The sequence below is a fragment of the Aphelocoma coerulescens genome, chromosome 8 (genome assembly GCF_041296385.1).
Source record: "Aphelocoma coerulescens isolate FSJ_1873_10779 chromosome 8, UR_Acoe_1.0, whole genome shotgun sequence".
Taxonomy (NCBI): Eukaryota; Metazoa; Chordata; class Aves; order Passeriformes; family Corvidae; genus Aphelocoma; species Aphelocoma coerulescens.
This window is the reverse complement of record NC_091022.1, coordinates 15,758,927-15,774,934: the sequence shown is the minus strand read 5'-3', so window position 1 is coordinate 15,774,934 and position 16,008 is coordinate 15,758,927. Positions and strand designations below refer to the sequence as shown.

Here is a 16,008-nt window from a genome sequence, read left to right as displayed (position 1 = left end):
AAAAAGGAGGTACACGGAAGGTAGAAGCATGGTTGGAAATGCCTGTGAGAGTGCTCACAGAGCTGGCCTTCATCAACTTCAAAAGGTCATGGCCATTAGAAGAGGTTACTCATAATCCCAAAAAAACCCAAACATTGTTCCCATATTTGAAAACAAGTTTACTGGAAGCTGCAGGATGGTCAGCCTCACCATATTCCTGTCAAGACAGTGAGCAAAACTTCTTGTAAGCTAACTCTGGCCCCACAAGGGACAAAAAAGTGATTTCAAACAGCCTGGATTTACCAGTGGCAGATCATGCCTTACTAACCTGATTGTTTTCAGTGATGAGAGAACTGTCTGTGTGGATAAGGGAAGAACAGAGGATGTTGAATACACTGGTATCAGGTCTCCCTTAATACTGTGATAGCCAAACTGAATTGGCTGGATGAGTGGACAGTGAAGTGAATGGAAAACTGGCTGGACTGTTGGTCTGACTGGTGACTGGTTCCTGGTGGCCCTGTTTTGAGTGAGGAGTTGAAGTAGATGATGTTCAGAGGTCTCTTGTGACCTTATGGCAGAAAGGCATCTCAGAAAAGCAGTAACTTTATTCCTGCAATCCTCCATCTTAAAATGTGTGTCCATTATATGTATCAACCAAATACAGCTTTTTAAAAGGCATACTTTCACCATAAAAATGTAGTAAATACTTTATTAAAAGTATTGTATGCTTGTGTTTACAGCAAACTAGGCAACTACTACATTAGCTAGGGCAGCAGGGTAATACTTTTCTGTTAGATACAGTTGGATGACTTACTGGAAAAAAATGGTGAATTTTATCCATTATTTAACTGTTGCACTTCTGTGGTTGTACTAGACAGGTTATTTGCTGCTTATTGCTGTGATGCTGGTAGTCCGCACTTACTGTGATATTTGGATGATTCAAAATGGAACAGTCATTGAAAGGTACCTGCACATTTGTTATTTTCAAACATTCTCTCTTGTATATAACAGGGAAAGTTGTCTTATCAGAATACATGTTCAGACATTTTATAGCTTGCTTGTTTAAAACAATTAGGAAACTGGTGTAGTTGCAGTTTGGGGAGGCACCACTATATTTTGGTAAACAAAGATTAAAATTTATTTATTATTTTTGTTCATCAGTAAAATTATTTTATTAAATTAATATTTTTAAACTGTTTAATAAATATTAATTTGGTAACATTTTTACATTGAAGACTGAATGTCCAAGAAGGTACTTCAGAATAGTGGTTTTATGTCTTAGATTTAGACATGTGTGGATATTAGGGCTTTTATTTCTTCCCACTGAGCTGTTTGCTCTTTAGATCGATAAAAACAATGCTTTCAGTCTTACTAAGTTAGAAAGTGGTTTTTAGACCTCCAATTATTCTTGCTGGTGTTGTTGCTAATTGAAGCAAGTCAGAATGTGTCTAGAACTGTGAATTCAAAATGATACTGTGTATGAGGAGAGACATTTAGTGCTTTGTAGAATGGAAGGACTGCTTTGTTTCTCTTGTGAGAATCTGTGAAAGCAGAGAAGGGGAAGAACTGGTATTCAGTGACCGTGAATTGCTGAGCCCTTGGTGTGGGCAGTTAGAGAGGAGCAGACAGGAGGTAACTGCTCAGTCTGCCACTTGCAACTTAGCTTACCTGAGGGTGTCAGACTGGATCCTACAGCTGATGCTACAGGTTTCCATGATGGTTTTTTTTCCTCAGTGTGGTCCCCTGAGAATTTATCCACTTAAGACATGCAAGTTTATACTTTGCTGTTTCTCTTGTAACTGACTCTTAGCTGGTGGTCATTTACAGTGCCATCATTGGCCGCAGCAGGAAAGATTTCAAGAAATACTTGTTCAACTTCATTGCTGCAATGCCCGCTGTAAGTGCTCTTCTTGTGTTCACCTTTTAGTAGAACATATTTTAAATGTAAATTAAGAATTTGAGGAAAGGATCTCAAAGGAGTGCCTTAAAACCTATGGAAATTAGTTGTTTTTACATGCACGTCTGTATTAAAACACTTTTAATTTTCTGGCTCCAGTGTGTGGGAGACTTTATCAGCATATTTCCTAATTGGTTGGAACTATTTTTTAGACAGATATGTTTAGGTTTTCAGGTTAGTTTTGTTGATGGCAATTTTGACTATAGGTTTGGGATTCTTTCGGCACCATTGATGATGAGGATTTTTTTTAGACCTTGATTTTTGTATTTCTTACATTTTTCACAGATTTGTTATGACTTCTTCCATGCTTTAACTTTCCTTCAGCTTGTTGACATTTCTGATGTGCACCAGACAGAAATAATTGTTGCTACCTGATTTGCAATAAATTTTAAAGCTAGTTGATACATTTAAGGGAATGGTTGTCAAATGGTGGCTCTTTTCTAGAGTTTATCAGAAGAGCTGAAAATGTGCAATATGAACATAATTTTATCTTAAATGGTGAGTTCTACTGGGAACTGGACACAGAAACCTAAGCAGTGGTCCTGTAGACATTGTATGGTTGGTCTTACGTGTATTTATGGCATTAATGATTTTTAGGGGGTCTTAATCTGTTTTAAAGTGTTTACACAATTTATGCTACAAACTGATGTAAGTATATTTAATCTTGTTAGCTAAATATTACTGTCTCTTACCTTAGATCTCTTTAGTGAATAACTTCTTGAAGTATGGTCTAAATGAACTGAAGCTTTGCTTCCGAGTAAGACTTACCAGATACCTCTATGAGGAATATCTTAAGTAAGTAACACCTTATCTACAGGTTTTAGAAGTTGATTCAAATAATTTTAAGTACTTAGTAAGAAGGTTGCAGGGGGGTTTATAGGTTAAGTATGCTGCTCAGAAAAGGCTTTTGGTTGCAATTAACTTGCACTTGAGGATGAGTGGCTTATCTAGGTTGTATGTGGCATAGATACAAAGACAGCAAAGTTGGCTCATTTGGGGAGAAAAATGCACTGTACTGCTTCTGTGATTGGGTCAGATTCCAAAGTACTTCAGTTGCCTTCATGTGGTGAAGGCTGAATTGGATGCATCAGCTTGAGTAGCTCCTTCTGTCCTTCTGCACTAAATTTTCGTTGTCAGATGTGCTGACGCAGAGTTTGTGAGGGTTTTCTAACTAAGTTCAATAGCAGTGTGAGCCTGAGCTTTAGCTAAGACACCCTGGAGCCTAAATACCTAAACAATCCCGCAGGATTTAAGGTGGATTTAGTCAGGCAGAAGCACAAGCTATGTTGATTCCATACAGTAATTTAATGTTTGCACTACTTCGCCCCTCAGTTGTATGAAGCAAGGGCCTTCCAGTTATTCCAGATCCCAGGTAATGATTTTTTTTCTGCCACTTAGCTATTGTTTTGTTTCAGAGCTTATACATACTACAAAATGGGAAATCTGGACAACAGAATAGCTAATCCAGATCAACTCCTTACGCAGGATGTGGAAAAATTCTGTAACAGTGTAGTGGACCTGTACTCAAACCTTAGCAAGGTAAGTTTTTTAAGAGAGAACTTGGAGTAGTAGCTGTAGACATTTAGGATGGGGGTGTCAGCTCAAATCAAGTATGTGCATTTGTATGTGGATTGCTTGGAGTATGGTAAAAAAAAAAACTTTTATGATGTTGTATTGTTTCACACTCTTTGTGGCTTTCATAACCAAAGCACTGTTACATTTTGTATTAAATTTTCTTTTAAAGAACTTATTGCAATCCTCTGCAGATGAGCAGTGATAACTTTGCTCCCTCAGTAGATAGTTTTCAGAAGAAAAGCAATGGCTAGCTCTTAGTTACAGCCGAATATTATTTTGTGTTGAGAGGGTAGTTGAATAAGCTTTTCCCTATTTCTGGTGTGAATTTTAAGGGGATTGGGTAGTGAACGAGATTACTGTTGACATTTTTAGACTAAATTTTTTTGATGCTATGGGTTTCATACAAGCTGAGTGTAAGTAAACTACAAGTTACTTTGTTCAGAAACTTCTGACTACAAACCCTGTAGTTCAGCTGTTTTAGCTTTGAGAGGGAGGTTATAGAACATCGGGATATTCCTTCTATCAGGTACATAGCCAAATATATGGCATTATCTTTTCATTCAGTATTTCTCATAACTACTTCAGTTAAATTATCATGGGTTCTAGTCCACCTTTGATAAGTGAGCAGAGTGTCATTACAGACCTAAAATAGCAAAGTACTCTTTTTATATGGTATGTATTTATATGAAGATCATGATGTTTTTATGTTCAATGCTTGAGGGAATGTTTTCAGGAAAAAGTCATGTGGCTGAGATTCTTTGTCTTAGCTTTTAGTTTGTATAATAGTTAGCCAGTATTTTAACACAGAGCTGTAACTGTTCTTGGGGTGGTACATGGCTTCTGGACCTTTTAAAATTAGTTTTGTGTTTGTGTTCTAAGGCTTTTTTTCTATGCTTCTCTCACAGCCCTTTTTGGATATAGTTTTGTACATCTTCAAGCTAACAAGTGCAATAGGAGCACAGGTAAATTGAGTGGGTTTTTTAGAATTATAAGCACATTTTCCCTTTGTTGGTTATAGCCTTGTACCTGTTTGGAAACTGAGTAAAACTCTAGGTGGTAATTGTAGATTCATGTGTTATTTGAAGGGATATACTGAAAATACGCATTCACACTTAATGTTCTGTGTGCTTTAGCGCCCTCTATTTTGAGGCAAGCAAAATAAAACCCAGTATTTTTAGGCATTTGATCAACAATTTGAAGAACCCAGAAAGTTCTTTATTTTCTTCCAGCATTTCTTCGGGCATCCCATTTAGTACATTACCTTTTGACTGTTTAAGTCTTGCATGAATTCCATTTAAGGGTGAAAATAAGTTTTGTTTCTGTGCAGCCTCTATAAAGGGGAACCATTTCTTGCATTGAGCTGTAAGACTCAATAAGCTGAATAATTTCAGAAATAATTCTTCAACTTAGTGAAATGATGCATTATCAAGACTGTTCAGGAGTTGAAAAAGAGTAGCTGTGGGTGACATGGTGCAAATTTTGTTGAGACAGACTTGCAGTAAGGCTTAACTAAACCTTGGTAACTTTTCCAGTCTCAGATGTCTTTTTGCTTCTCTCTGTAATAGTTATTATGTGCAGTTTATGCCATTCCACACTTCAGTGGTATTTAATCACCTGTAATTTGTCTATGGAAGCTTAGGATCCAAGACTGCTTGAGAGAACAAGGAAATATATATAGATAAAAGCTGACAATGGGATTGAAATATTGACTGCTGTATGACAGTTTAGCAAATGTAAAGAAAAATAAGTAGGCAGAAAGAAGGGAGAAGAAATGAGAGTGGACCAGTAACTTATTAATGAAATAAGCTGGGACAGTAGGGGACAGGTCACACTGGGTGGTGATAAAAACCTGAATAGAAGGCTGGGATGGGAGGGGCATCTGGGAACAGAGAATTAGTAAAATTAGTAAAGCAGTATCTACAACACAAAAGAAGGTGACATGATGGGAATTGCAAATGTAATTGAATTGGCAGTGTAGGCATACAGGAGGTGAGAATTAAGGGATTCATGCTTTCTGGGCATTTTGGATACAGATACTATCATTTGAGACCATCTAAGCTTTTATTTCTTGATATTCACAGGGTCCAGCTAGCATGATGGCATACTTGATTGTTTCAGGGTTTTTCCTTACACGTTTAAGGAGACCAATTGGCAAGATGACTATTATAGAACAAAAGTATGAAGGGGAGTACAGATACGTCAACTCACGGCTCATTACAAACAGGTACACACTTGCTTGGATGCTAAGTGACAATTCTGTGGGGTAAATGGAATTTGTGTCTTAAAATGTACTTGGGAAGTGTGATGCTATCAGGTCTGAGCCAAGTGTTTGCATCTTCATGTATTGTAAAGTAATTTGTATATGCATTATATTCCATAATCAAGACTAAGTGGGGTATTATAAGCCTGTGTTCTACTGTTGTGAAAAAGTACAAACCCTTATTCCCTAAGGTAACTGAAAGTGCTGTATTCCCATATTTTATGGCTGATTTTTTTCAAAGACTTTCTTTAAGAAAATGAAGTTGCATTATTTTAATTCGTTTCTTTTTAGTGAGGAAATTGCTTTTTATAATGGAAACTTGAGAGAAAAACAGACTATTCACAAGACTTTCCGCAAGCTGGTAAGCTTCTTTTATGTCTTAAAACATTTTAGCAAAACTTAATTCTGTTGTGGTGATTCTTGACATGTGTTCGTATAAATTGACTTATAGTGGCTTGGTGTTTGTGTTGCTACATTCATTAGATTAAAAAATCAGGTGGTAGGCTATAAGCAGAAGAGAAGTTTCTGATAGAATGGCCTTTCTCTTGCCACTTACCTCCTTGTCACCCACCACAATTATTGTTCTCACTATTTAGTTTCATGTGTAGGTTGTTTTGATCTCGAGTGCAAGTCCTTGCCAGCAGGACCCTTGTGCAGTGCTTGCCACACTTAGAGGCATAGTAAGGTATCTGAGGTACTGAAAAATAACTGTTTGGAACCAAATGTCTAATAAAAGATAATAAAACAGGTACTGATAGAGTTTGAACTTCTTTCTTCTGTAACTTACCAGGTGGAACACTTGCATAATTTCATCCTGTTCCGGTTCTCTATGGGTTTCATTGATACTATCATTGCTAAATGTAAGTGTGTGTCTAGTGCTAATGGATTTCTATAAATAACAAACTTTTTGCATAAGAAATGTCTTTTTTCTTACTGTTTCAATGAATGTGTAGCTTAATATTTATTCTTAAACTGCAGACCTTGCCACTGTGGTTGGTTACCTGGTTGTTAGTCGTCCGTTTTTGAACCTGTCTGATCCTCGCCATCAGAACAGCACTCATGCAGAACTTTTGGAGGTAAGTAGACCAGAATTGAAACAACTTGTAGATTTTAAATTTTGTTAGTCCACGTAAAGAAACTTTCTTCTACTCTAGGATTACTACCAAAGTGGAAGAATGCTGCTGAGAATGTCTCAAGCTCTGGGCAGAATAGTCCTAGCAGGCCGTGAAATGACAAGATTGGCTGGGTAAGCTTAATAGTAAGAATCTTTCTCATCTCAATTTAAGGAAATGGTTGTAGAATTAAAATAAGCTTATGTGCTTTGTTCCTTGCAGCATGCTAAAAATTCAGCAATTAAAAACATTTTATGCTGAAAATGTATCTGAAGATATGCTGATTATGTCCACTAGAAATTTCGCATCTAAATACTACCAGCATGCAGTTTGAATGTTTAATTGAAACCCTGTCAAATGGTCTTAAATCAATTATGTATTATTTACCAAACTTTTTTTTATATTGTAAGAAAAAAAGTTTGGCTATTACAGAAGAAGGAAAAGGACCTTGTAAATATGATGCATATTAGACAACCTAGTGCAACTCTAAAATGTAAACATTCTGTTTCTATTCTGGTTGAATAACTTTGTCATTTTAGCAGTTTGACAGAGTGCTCATTAGAGCTTCTATGGATTTCTTGTTTTTTTTTTTAGTTTCACAGCTCGAATCACGGAATTAATGCAGGTTCTGAAGGACTTGAACAGTGGCAAATATCAGCGTACTATGATATCAGTAGAAAAAGGTAGATGTGATATACTGTGCAATATGTGCATCTCAGTGCAGCATTCCAGTCACTAATACTTGTTTCTTTAAGATGCAGATAAAAAGCAGCCTTTGTCTTTGATACCTGGAACTGGAGAAATTATCAACACTGATAACCTTATCAAGTATGTTTGCAAAGTTTCCACAAGTTCAATATTTTTAATGTAGACTTTTTTGAAGTCTTTCTCTCTCCGACCATTAATAGAGTTTGAATACCCATTATTATAATTCGCAGTTCTGTTGTACTGTAGTTTATTTACTAGCAATTCCACCTCACACCCACTCAGCATTTCTGTTCTGTAAGACAGTCCTTATCCTCTCATATTAGCAGAAGGTATAATCTGTTCTCTAGACTTGGGCTTTTTGGTAACGTTCCTACTGTCCTTTGGAATATGACTTCTCAGGCCATCTTGCTTCCTTTTAGAGATAAGTTAGTTATGGATTTTATTCCATGATATAATTCAGCTGCAAAAATCAGGGGCAAGTCTGTGTTCAAAGTACTTGCTTGTAATTCTGCATGCTTAGAGATTTCATTGATGTACTTGGGTAGGGATCAATTCCTTCATTCTTTGCAGTCTGAGGAATGTAGCACTGACATAGTATTACTACTTGAAGGCATAACATACAGCCAGTTAAGAGATCAAATAATCTCAGTCTGGACAGTGTGAAAAGCAGATAGGGAAGTAGAGGGGAAAGAGAGGAAGGAAGGAAGAGAAGAGATTTTTACAGCTATTTTTATTTCTATTTTAGAAAGAGGCAAGGGGGAGGTGAGCAGAGATGTCATTTCATTGTGTGTCCTAGAATTAATGAGATACATTTCACTACTGGGTTTAAAATGACATGCATCCTTAAATGTAGGTTTATATCCACCAGATGTTTTGGAGACCAAAGGCTTAGAAGGATTCAAAAAACAAATATAGGGGATAAAACCAAACCTGTAGATGTAGATGTTTAAAAGCCAGAGTACCTTTTCAATTTAAGAACTTCCTTAGCTATTAATAGTTGAAAACTGGGAGAGTGAGTGAAGTACTGCTGAAGTCTTTCCCTGTGCCTTAAATCTCTCAAGTAAACACGCAGTATCAGCTTCTTTTAGGCAACTGGTGGTTTTTTGTTTTTTTCTTTTTTCATTTTGCAATACATACAGGTTTGATCATGTTCCATTGGTGACACCTAATGGAGATGTTTTGATTCAAGACCTTAACTTTGAGGTAAGCTTTTTAGTATCATGGGAAACAATATTAATGTAAAATTTTCAAGGAAAGATGATAACTTCAAAGGTCATCTGATTTATAAGAAAAGTGCAAACAAATCATCATGTTAGTTTAAAAAAAAAAAAAAGGCAATAAGGTATTTTCCCAAAAAAATTTATTATTGTTACAAGTGCATTTTCTTCCAGCTGCAGTTGGTGCTAAACCGGTTGGGGAAAAAAATAATTATTGCTGGAAGTTGCTCATCGTAATGTCAGAAAGTTGTATATAAGCATATGATGATACCAGATTGTCTTATTGGTTGCAGAAGCTTTCAGCAATACTTCCTCACTACCATTTTATGCATTGGCTTTGTGATTCTAGGTTCGATCTGGTGCAAATGTACTGATTTGTGGGCCAAATGGGTGTGGGAAGAGCTCCCTGTTTCGTGTTCTTGGTGAGGTAAGGGAACTTTTTAAAACAAACAGGGGAAAATGCAAAGCATGGTTGTTACTGGACTTTTTTGTCAAGTTTTAATCTTTTTTCTTTTGCAGTTGTGGCCTTTGTTTGGTGGGCGTTTAACAAAACCTGTAAGAGGAAAGTTGTTCTATGTTCCTCAGGTGAGACCAAGTACTTTGCTTGACAATAGTGTTTTCTTTCTTTCTACTTCGACTATGTTTAGAAATATTTGACATATCTTTTTGGTTCTAACTGTATCTCAGAGACCATACATGACTCTTGGAACGCTCAGAGATCAAGTTATATATCCGGATACTTTGGAAGATCAAAAAAGGAAAGGGATTTCTGACCAGGTAATGATGATTAGTTCATTAATGCTTTGTCTAGCTCAGGATGAGTAATGCTTCCAATTCAGAAATACTGAAACTGCTATGAAAAGCACTGCATTTAATAGGATTTTAATATTTACCAGGGTTGATAACATTATAGTATAATCCTTTATAGCTTTTTTCAACTACTTGTTTTTTATGTTCATGTAAGTTTTATTTGTCATTCCTGTTTCCATAAAAGGTGCTGAAGGAGTACTTGGATAATGTCCAGCTGGGTCAAATCTTGGAACGTGAAGGAGGCTGGGATAGTGTTCAGGACTGGATGGATGTACTCAGCGGGGGAGAAAAACAGAGGATGGCAGTATGTCTCAAAAGCATAAATGCTTAACAAATGCAGAACATAAGTAAAAAATATAATGAAACTGTAAGCTATTTTTGTTTATTAAATGTTAATATTTGACTAAGGAGGAACCTCCATACGAAAAACCTAAATACTGAGAAAACAACTGAAAACAGTGGGGTTTGTACTCAAAATTTAATAGCAAATACTGGCTTTTAAACATTCTTTCACCATGTCTTGTTCTTTCATTGTATAAACAGAATTTCTAAAATAACTCTCTAGAATAAAGAAAGTATAAGATAATGTACAACTTTTGGATTTTCAGGTTTCAGTGGGTACCAACTTAATTCCCTTTCCACAGTAAATTTTTGGACACTAATTCATAATTTAACTTCCAACACTGCACCATTGCTGGTAATACTGTATCCACAGTATCTTTTTTTTGGCTTGCATTCCAGATGGCAAGGCTGTTCTATCATAAGCCCCAGTTTGCAATTCTGGATGAGTGCACCAGTGCTGTTAGTGTGGATGTAGAGGGCTACATTTACAGCCATTGCCGAAAGGTGAGCTCTTTGTTTCTGGAATTATCTCTCTGTACATATAACAAGAAGCACTAAAATATGGTACAAGGTTCACTCTTCCTTGTGCCTCGTGCAGACTAAAAATTTAAAAAAGTCTGAAAAAAGCTTAGAGGGGCGTACAACTTTATGCACACTAGAATCCAGTAATTGTTTTGTAGTCCTAGGATAATTTAGACATTTAGCCTAAATGATATGCAGAGAATTCTTACTAACTGCTAAGTAACTTTACTTTTCCAGATAGTCTTAGGATGTCAAGATCAAATAATCTAAAATTGTAGAATGTTTTCTTGTTAAAAGGCTTCCTTTGGCCAGGCAAAAGAAGTGAAAGGCTGGAAGTTAACATTTCCATCTATTTGGAGATATGAAAAGCCAAGCACTCTAGGAAAATATGATATTAAATATAGCTTTGTGTTTCCTTTTCCTCTTAAACTCAGCATTTCAGATTCTCTCTAGTGCCATGTGAAATCAATAAGACTCAATTTCACACCCTAGTCTCGGAAAGAATGGCTTGAAATAATCTTAGTTATTGAGTAGCAGTATTCTAGAATGATAATGGAGTAAAGCTGTGCTGAAATACGGGCTTCAAACTTAAGGAGCCCTCTGTAGTAGTGAATGGACATTAGGTGAGGACTCTGGAGAAGAGGGAGCATTATTTCATGAACTGATTTTACCACATTGGTTATCAATACCCTGACAGTTTTATATTTTCCATATACTACTTCTTCTATTAACTTGAATATTCATTTGTACTTGCCAAGTGGCTAATGCATGTTACTGAAAAATGGAATTCCTGGTTAGGCTGTCCTTGCAGAAAGAAAAAATGTTACCTTGCTTTATCATCAGAGTGATTTTGTACTTGCTGCTACTGTTGGGGATGAATAGTTGACTGAGTTGAAAGGAAACAAAGGATGGTTAGTCACTTTAAATTGTCACTCTAAGTTTATAATTCATTACAGCTTTTCTGGGTTTGGGATTTTTTGTTGTTGTTAGAATTCCTTTATTCACCAACTTTATTGTTTTGCCTGCCTCCTGCCTTGCCTCTTTTACTCAGCTCATTCTATGTTCAACAAACCTTTAGGAGCAAAAGAATGGTGAAATCAGTTAAAAATTATAAATCCCTCCTGATTGCTTTTTCTCCCACCTGCAAAATCTTGTATTAAAAGCTATATATATGTATAGTTAATGATAATGTGGAAGTTTGTGGTTATGAATTTAAGATCTTCATCTGATATAATACTGAAAAATAAATGACACCTAACCCATGAGAAGAATTAACTGTTTTGTGGGTATTTTCATCTTATAGGTTGGCATCACTCTCTTCACGGTTTCCCACAGGAAGTCACTTTGGAAACATCATGATGTATGTAGTCTTTGCTTTATTAAGAATATTTGTGGGTTTTGTTGACTGACTTGATGAAATTGTCTTTGTGATTCAAGGTGTTGTCATTTTACATCCTAATAAGTCATGTTCTGTTTGGTTTTTTTTAAGGTTTTACTTTTCATAATCCTGTTTCACTATTTGATATATTCTAATGCTTTTAGTTATGAAGGAATGCTATCCAAAACTTCTATATGTATCTATAAAAGATGAGAGGCTTGCTAGATGCTTAAATCTTCTTTCTTAGACTCAAAGAAATCCTTAAACTAGAATCCAATAAACAGCACGGAGGTTTTTGCTTTCATTATATCTAATACATTTATGCTTTAAAAAAAAAGGTCTCTGATACATGGACTTTTTTAATGGCAAACGAAGATTTTACTGTTCTTTTTATGCAGACAGGCTGTACATGTGGGTAAAAATACTGAATTAATACACAGGGATGAATGTGTACCCTAAGTATATTGTCACAAAACCCAAGAGAACAGTGTTAAGTCTAGATGTAGCTGTTAGCAGACTGATGTATGATATGCAGAAATACAGTTTAACATTTTTACAGAGGCAGTTGAATTTAATAAAGTGTAAGGTGGGAGCAGCTTACCCTCTGGTTAGCTGAGTTTAAAGATTTTGCTAAAACTTTTAAATTATTTTAAAAGATTTTTAAAAGCACTTAAAAATAGAATTTACTTAGGTCTTTATAGACCTGGTAATTTTTAGGTGGTTAATAACATATTGGTTTTTTTCAGTTCTACTTGCATATGGATGGCAGAGGAAACTATGAGTTCAAGAAAATAACTGAAGACACAGTTGAATTTGGATCTTAAAGTCATGAACTGAACTGCTACAGAGACTGATGATTACAGGAAGTGTGTAGAATGTCAGACAATGTACCATAAAATTACTCAGCTTGTTAAGCATTTACTATTATGTAGGATATTGCTAATTGTGTATATGTTGGTTTAATTATTGATACGTACTAAGAATGTCCTTATTCTTGTGGTTTAAATACCTGCCTAAATTAAATTGGGCTTAAATTAGTGTAACCTGATTCATCCTGGGATGCAAATCATTTGAAATCGGCTGATTTGACTTTTGTAGACCTTCTTTCCCTTCAGTGAAAAGCCCTGTTAAAATTAGGGTTGCTACCTCTCTTGTTCCTGCAAAGCAGTCTTGGATTTTTGCTCTGTTCTATGCATGTTTCAGAGAGATCTCACATGGTGCAGGACATTGTCCCCTCTTCAGATCTGTGCCCTGTTAAATGAAAGAGCCTTTTCCTTGTCCAAGCCTTGTGATGTAGCCAATGTGCCCTTGCTCAAAAAGGATGAACTGAAACTAAAAGACAAAACTAATTCCTTCTGGTGTTAAAAAAAAATAAGGTTGTTCTTTGCTGGGATTTGGATTCTCTTTAACATCTGTCTGTCCTTGCAGTTCTCTCTGCAGCTCAGCTGCCATTCTCTCACAATTTAGCAAAAGCTTCATCCATCCTCCACCCCAAGTGTCCTTTTTCTGTCAGAGAAATATTGTGGTAATGAGGAGTTGTGAGGAGATTGAGGGAGGAAAGGACTGACCCACCAAAAAAAAAGGGAGGGAAAGAAAAGTGATGATCCTTGTATCAAACAAGCTTGTGAATGTTTTTAGCTCTGAAGAAATATTGACTCCCACAAGAAGAAACAGAGAAAAGAATGTGGGTCCAGTCATTCCTCAAATCAGTAGGGGTTATAATAGGCTCGAAAATGTTAATCTGTGAAATAGCAGACTTGTCCTGTGTTCAGTTCTGTAATACAGCAGTTACTTTTTACGAGTCCCTCCTTTTCTCCCTTTGTAAAAAAGTCTGATGATCTCACAATTTTAGCTACCCTTCAGGTCTGAACTTGAAAGCAAGTGATAATGGTACTCTCTGTTTGGTCTTCTAGGCTGTGAAGCCTGAAACAATGCTTTTATTCTTCATGTTTATTCTCTTATTGTTATGATGTTTCTTGATTTCTGATATATATTATTTGCCAGTGATTCTCTGTGTTTTTTAAGTATCTCCAGTCCTTGCTGGTTTTCTTGTTCCAGCTTCCAAATCCCCTCAAAGGAAACAAAGTTTTACAACAGTTTACTGTAATTGTTTTTTCCATACAAATGATTACTGTGGTTGTCATTTGACTTTGACAAATGTAAATGTAGCAAGGTGTTTTTTGTGATCAGGGAATAGGAAGGTATAGTTCAAACTGAATTGCTGTTTAGGCTTTAAAACAAAAAAATTCCAATACCTGTTGTACAGTGAAGGTCTAGTCGTTTTTTAGTGTTCCATGTAAGATATAATATAGGAATGCACTACATGAAGGCATGCATAAAATATGCAATACATCTGTACTTTTTGCATCTTTTATCAAGGGTTTAGATTTTAAAAAGCCCCTACTTTTTATAAAATGGATATGTAATTGGATGTGCTGCTGTTTGTTAATTTTTACCCAGTTTGATTAGTCATTTTCTTCCATGTTGAAATTGCTACCTGTTAATATTTTTTTCCTTTTACCATAGTTCTTGCCCCTACCTGTCAGTATTCTTTTGAAGTACTCAAATGCAAACAGCAATCCTGGTACAAGAATCTAGTGACCACAGTAGAATCAGAATATAACACATCAATGAAAATCATAAAAGCTTCTCTCTGAAGTATAGCATATTCAAGAGAATAAGGTACCAGAATAATTTTTGTGCTTGTTTTACAGGAAAGCAGATAGATGCCTGATTTCACTAATCTCTTGCTTCTGTTCATTCAGATTCTCACATCAGCCATACCATAGCAGGTAGCAGCATGCTATGTGTGAGGTCGTAGTCTTTTTTGAATTCTAACCACAAAAGTAGGGATTCCAGATAGGTTGTTGTGTGGGGAGGTTTTTTGGTTTGGGGTTTTTTTTTTTTGTGAAAGTTCTCAGCACAAATGCATCTTCTTTGGAAGGGATGTTTTAGTAGCCTTTTAGAGAGATAAAGAAAAAAATAATCTCTAAACTGAGAAAGTTGCTATGATCTTTGTGATTAGGGCAGACTTTTGCAGTGGAATAGTGAACTTGGAATACTTTAATGTATTTTTAATGCTAACAAACAAAACCATACACAGCACACTTACATCACCCCCAGCAGCCAATCCCAATTGTACTTTACAATTTTACTGGTTGTAACAGAATTTTGTGTAAACTTGTATTTATTTTTAAAACTAACAACAAGCAAACAAAAAGTCCATCTCCAAAACCAAGGAGGAATAGGTTTGCCTTCAGATGCTATGAAGTTTGTTGAAACTGAGGATGCTGGTATCTCCTTAGGGCCAGGACTTGATGTTTCTAAATATACTGGAAGGAAAGAAAAATATTCTTCTGTGTTTGATTGTAAGGGAGGCTTATAAAGAAAATATAAAAAAGAATGTTATTTTAGAATTAATATTCTTAAAAGGCCTTACATTAAAGTGTTCGAGATAGACTTGATCTACTGAGAGATTGTAAAAAAATCTAATGAAAATGATCAAAGTCTCAGTTCTGTTGCAGAATTGCACTGTGATACTGTATTTTAGTTATGTTTCTTTAATAGCACAAGTTGGAAGTTCATGACATGGAATTCTGAACTATCTTAGTAGACAACATACTGATGAATACTTCAGTCTCAAATTGTTGGTGCTTTGAAGATGGTACTGGAAATAGTCAGATGGCTGCATTTCAACGGTGGTGGGAAACATTCCAGTGTGTAAATACTGTAAAGTGTTTTGGAGGGGGAAATGGCGCTTTATAAATGTAAGACATTAAGTGCCTCTGAAATAATAATAATAAATCTAAAGATAAAATATATCTATGCTTTTCATGTTTCTTAATGATGTGATGGGAATTCTGTAATAATACAGTGAATGCAACAAATGTCAAGTTGCTCAATGAGCCGATTGTCTTGTGTTCAGCTTTAAAAACCTGCAGTGCTGTCTGCAGTTTGCCCTGGAATCAGCCAGGTGATGCCATCCAGTTTAGGCTTAACCAAGTACATGAGCTCAGTACTTGAAGGACACATACTTACAGCAGTGGGATAATAGATGCATTAATCAGCTTTAAATCTGCACTGAGATTGGCTCAGTTGGCTATAGTGTGGTGCTAATAAGGTATGAGCCATTTACCTGAGAGCTGGAC

At 35.9% G+C, this 16,008-nt stretch overlaps 1 protein-coding gene across 1 annotated transcript in view; it reads left to right on the top strand.

Annotated features, from left to right (window-relative positions):
* ABCD3 (ATP binding cassette subfamily D member 3) overlaps window positions 1-15,681 on the top strand; it is a 28,536-nt gene extending 12,855 nt beyond the window's left edge. The window contains exons 4-23 of the mRNA XM_069022702.1: window positions 854-942; window positions 1,807-1,876; window positions 2,634-2,731; window positions 3,352-3,475; window positions 4,417-4,473; window positions 5,593-5,735; window positions 6,063-6,132; window positions 6,562-6,631; window positions 6,750-6,847; window positions 6,926-7,017; window positions 7,478-7,566; window positions 7,639-7,711; window positions 8,731-8,794; window positions 9,158-9,235; window positions 9,328-9,393; window positions 9,496-9,585; window positions 9,803-9,922; window positions 10,360-10,464; window positions 11,786-11,842; window positions 12,607-15,681. Coding sequence (XP_068878803.1) covers window positions 854-942; window positions 1,807-1,876; window positions 2,634-2,731; window positions 3,352-3,475; window positions 4,417-4,473; window positions 5,593-5,735; window positions 6,063-6,132; window positions 6,562-6,631; window positions 6,750-6,847; window positions 6,926-7,017; window positions 7,478-7,566; window positions 7,639-7,711; window positions 8,731-8,794; window positions 9,158-9,235; window positions 9,328-9,393; window positions 9,496-9,585; window positions 9,803-9,922; window positions 10,360-10,464; window positions 11,786-11,842; window positions 12,607-12,684 — 1,731 coding nt within the window. The 3' untranslated portion in view covers window positions 12,685-15,681. The remainder of the gene's footprint in view (window positions 1-853; window positions 943-1,806; window positions 1,877-2,633; window positions 2,732-3,351; window positions 3,476-4,416; window positions 4,474-5,592; window positions 5,736-6,062; window positions 6,133-6,561; window positions 6,632-6,749; window positions 6,848-6,925; window positions 7,018-7,477; window positions 7,567-7,638; window positions 7,712-8,730; window positions 8,795-9,157; window positions 9,236-9,327; window positions 9,394-9,495; window positions 9,586-9,802; window positions 9,923-10,359; window positions 10,465-11,785; window positions 11,843-12,606) is intronic.
* Window positions 15,682-16,008: the final 327 nt, after the last annotated feature.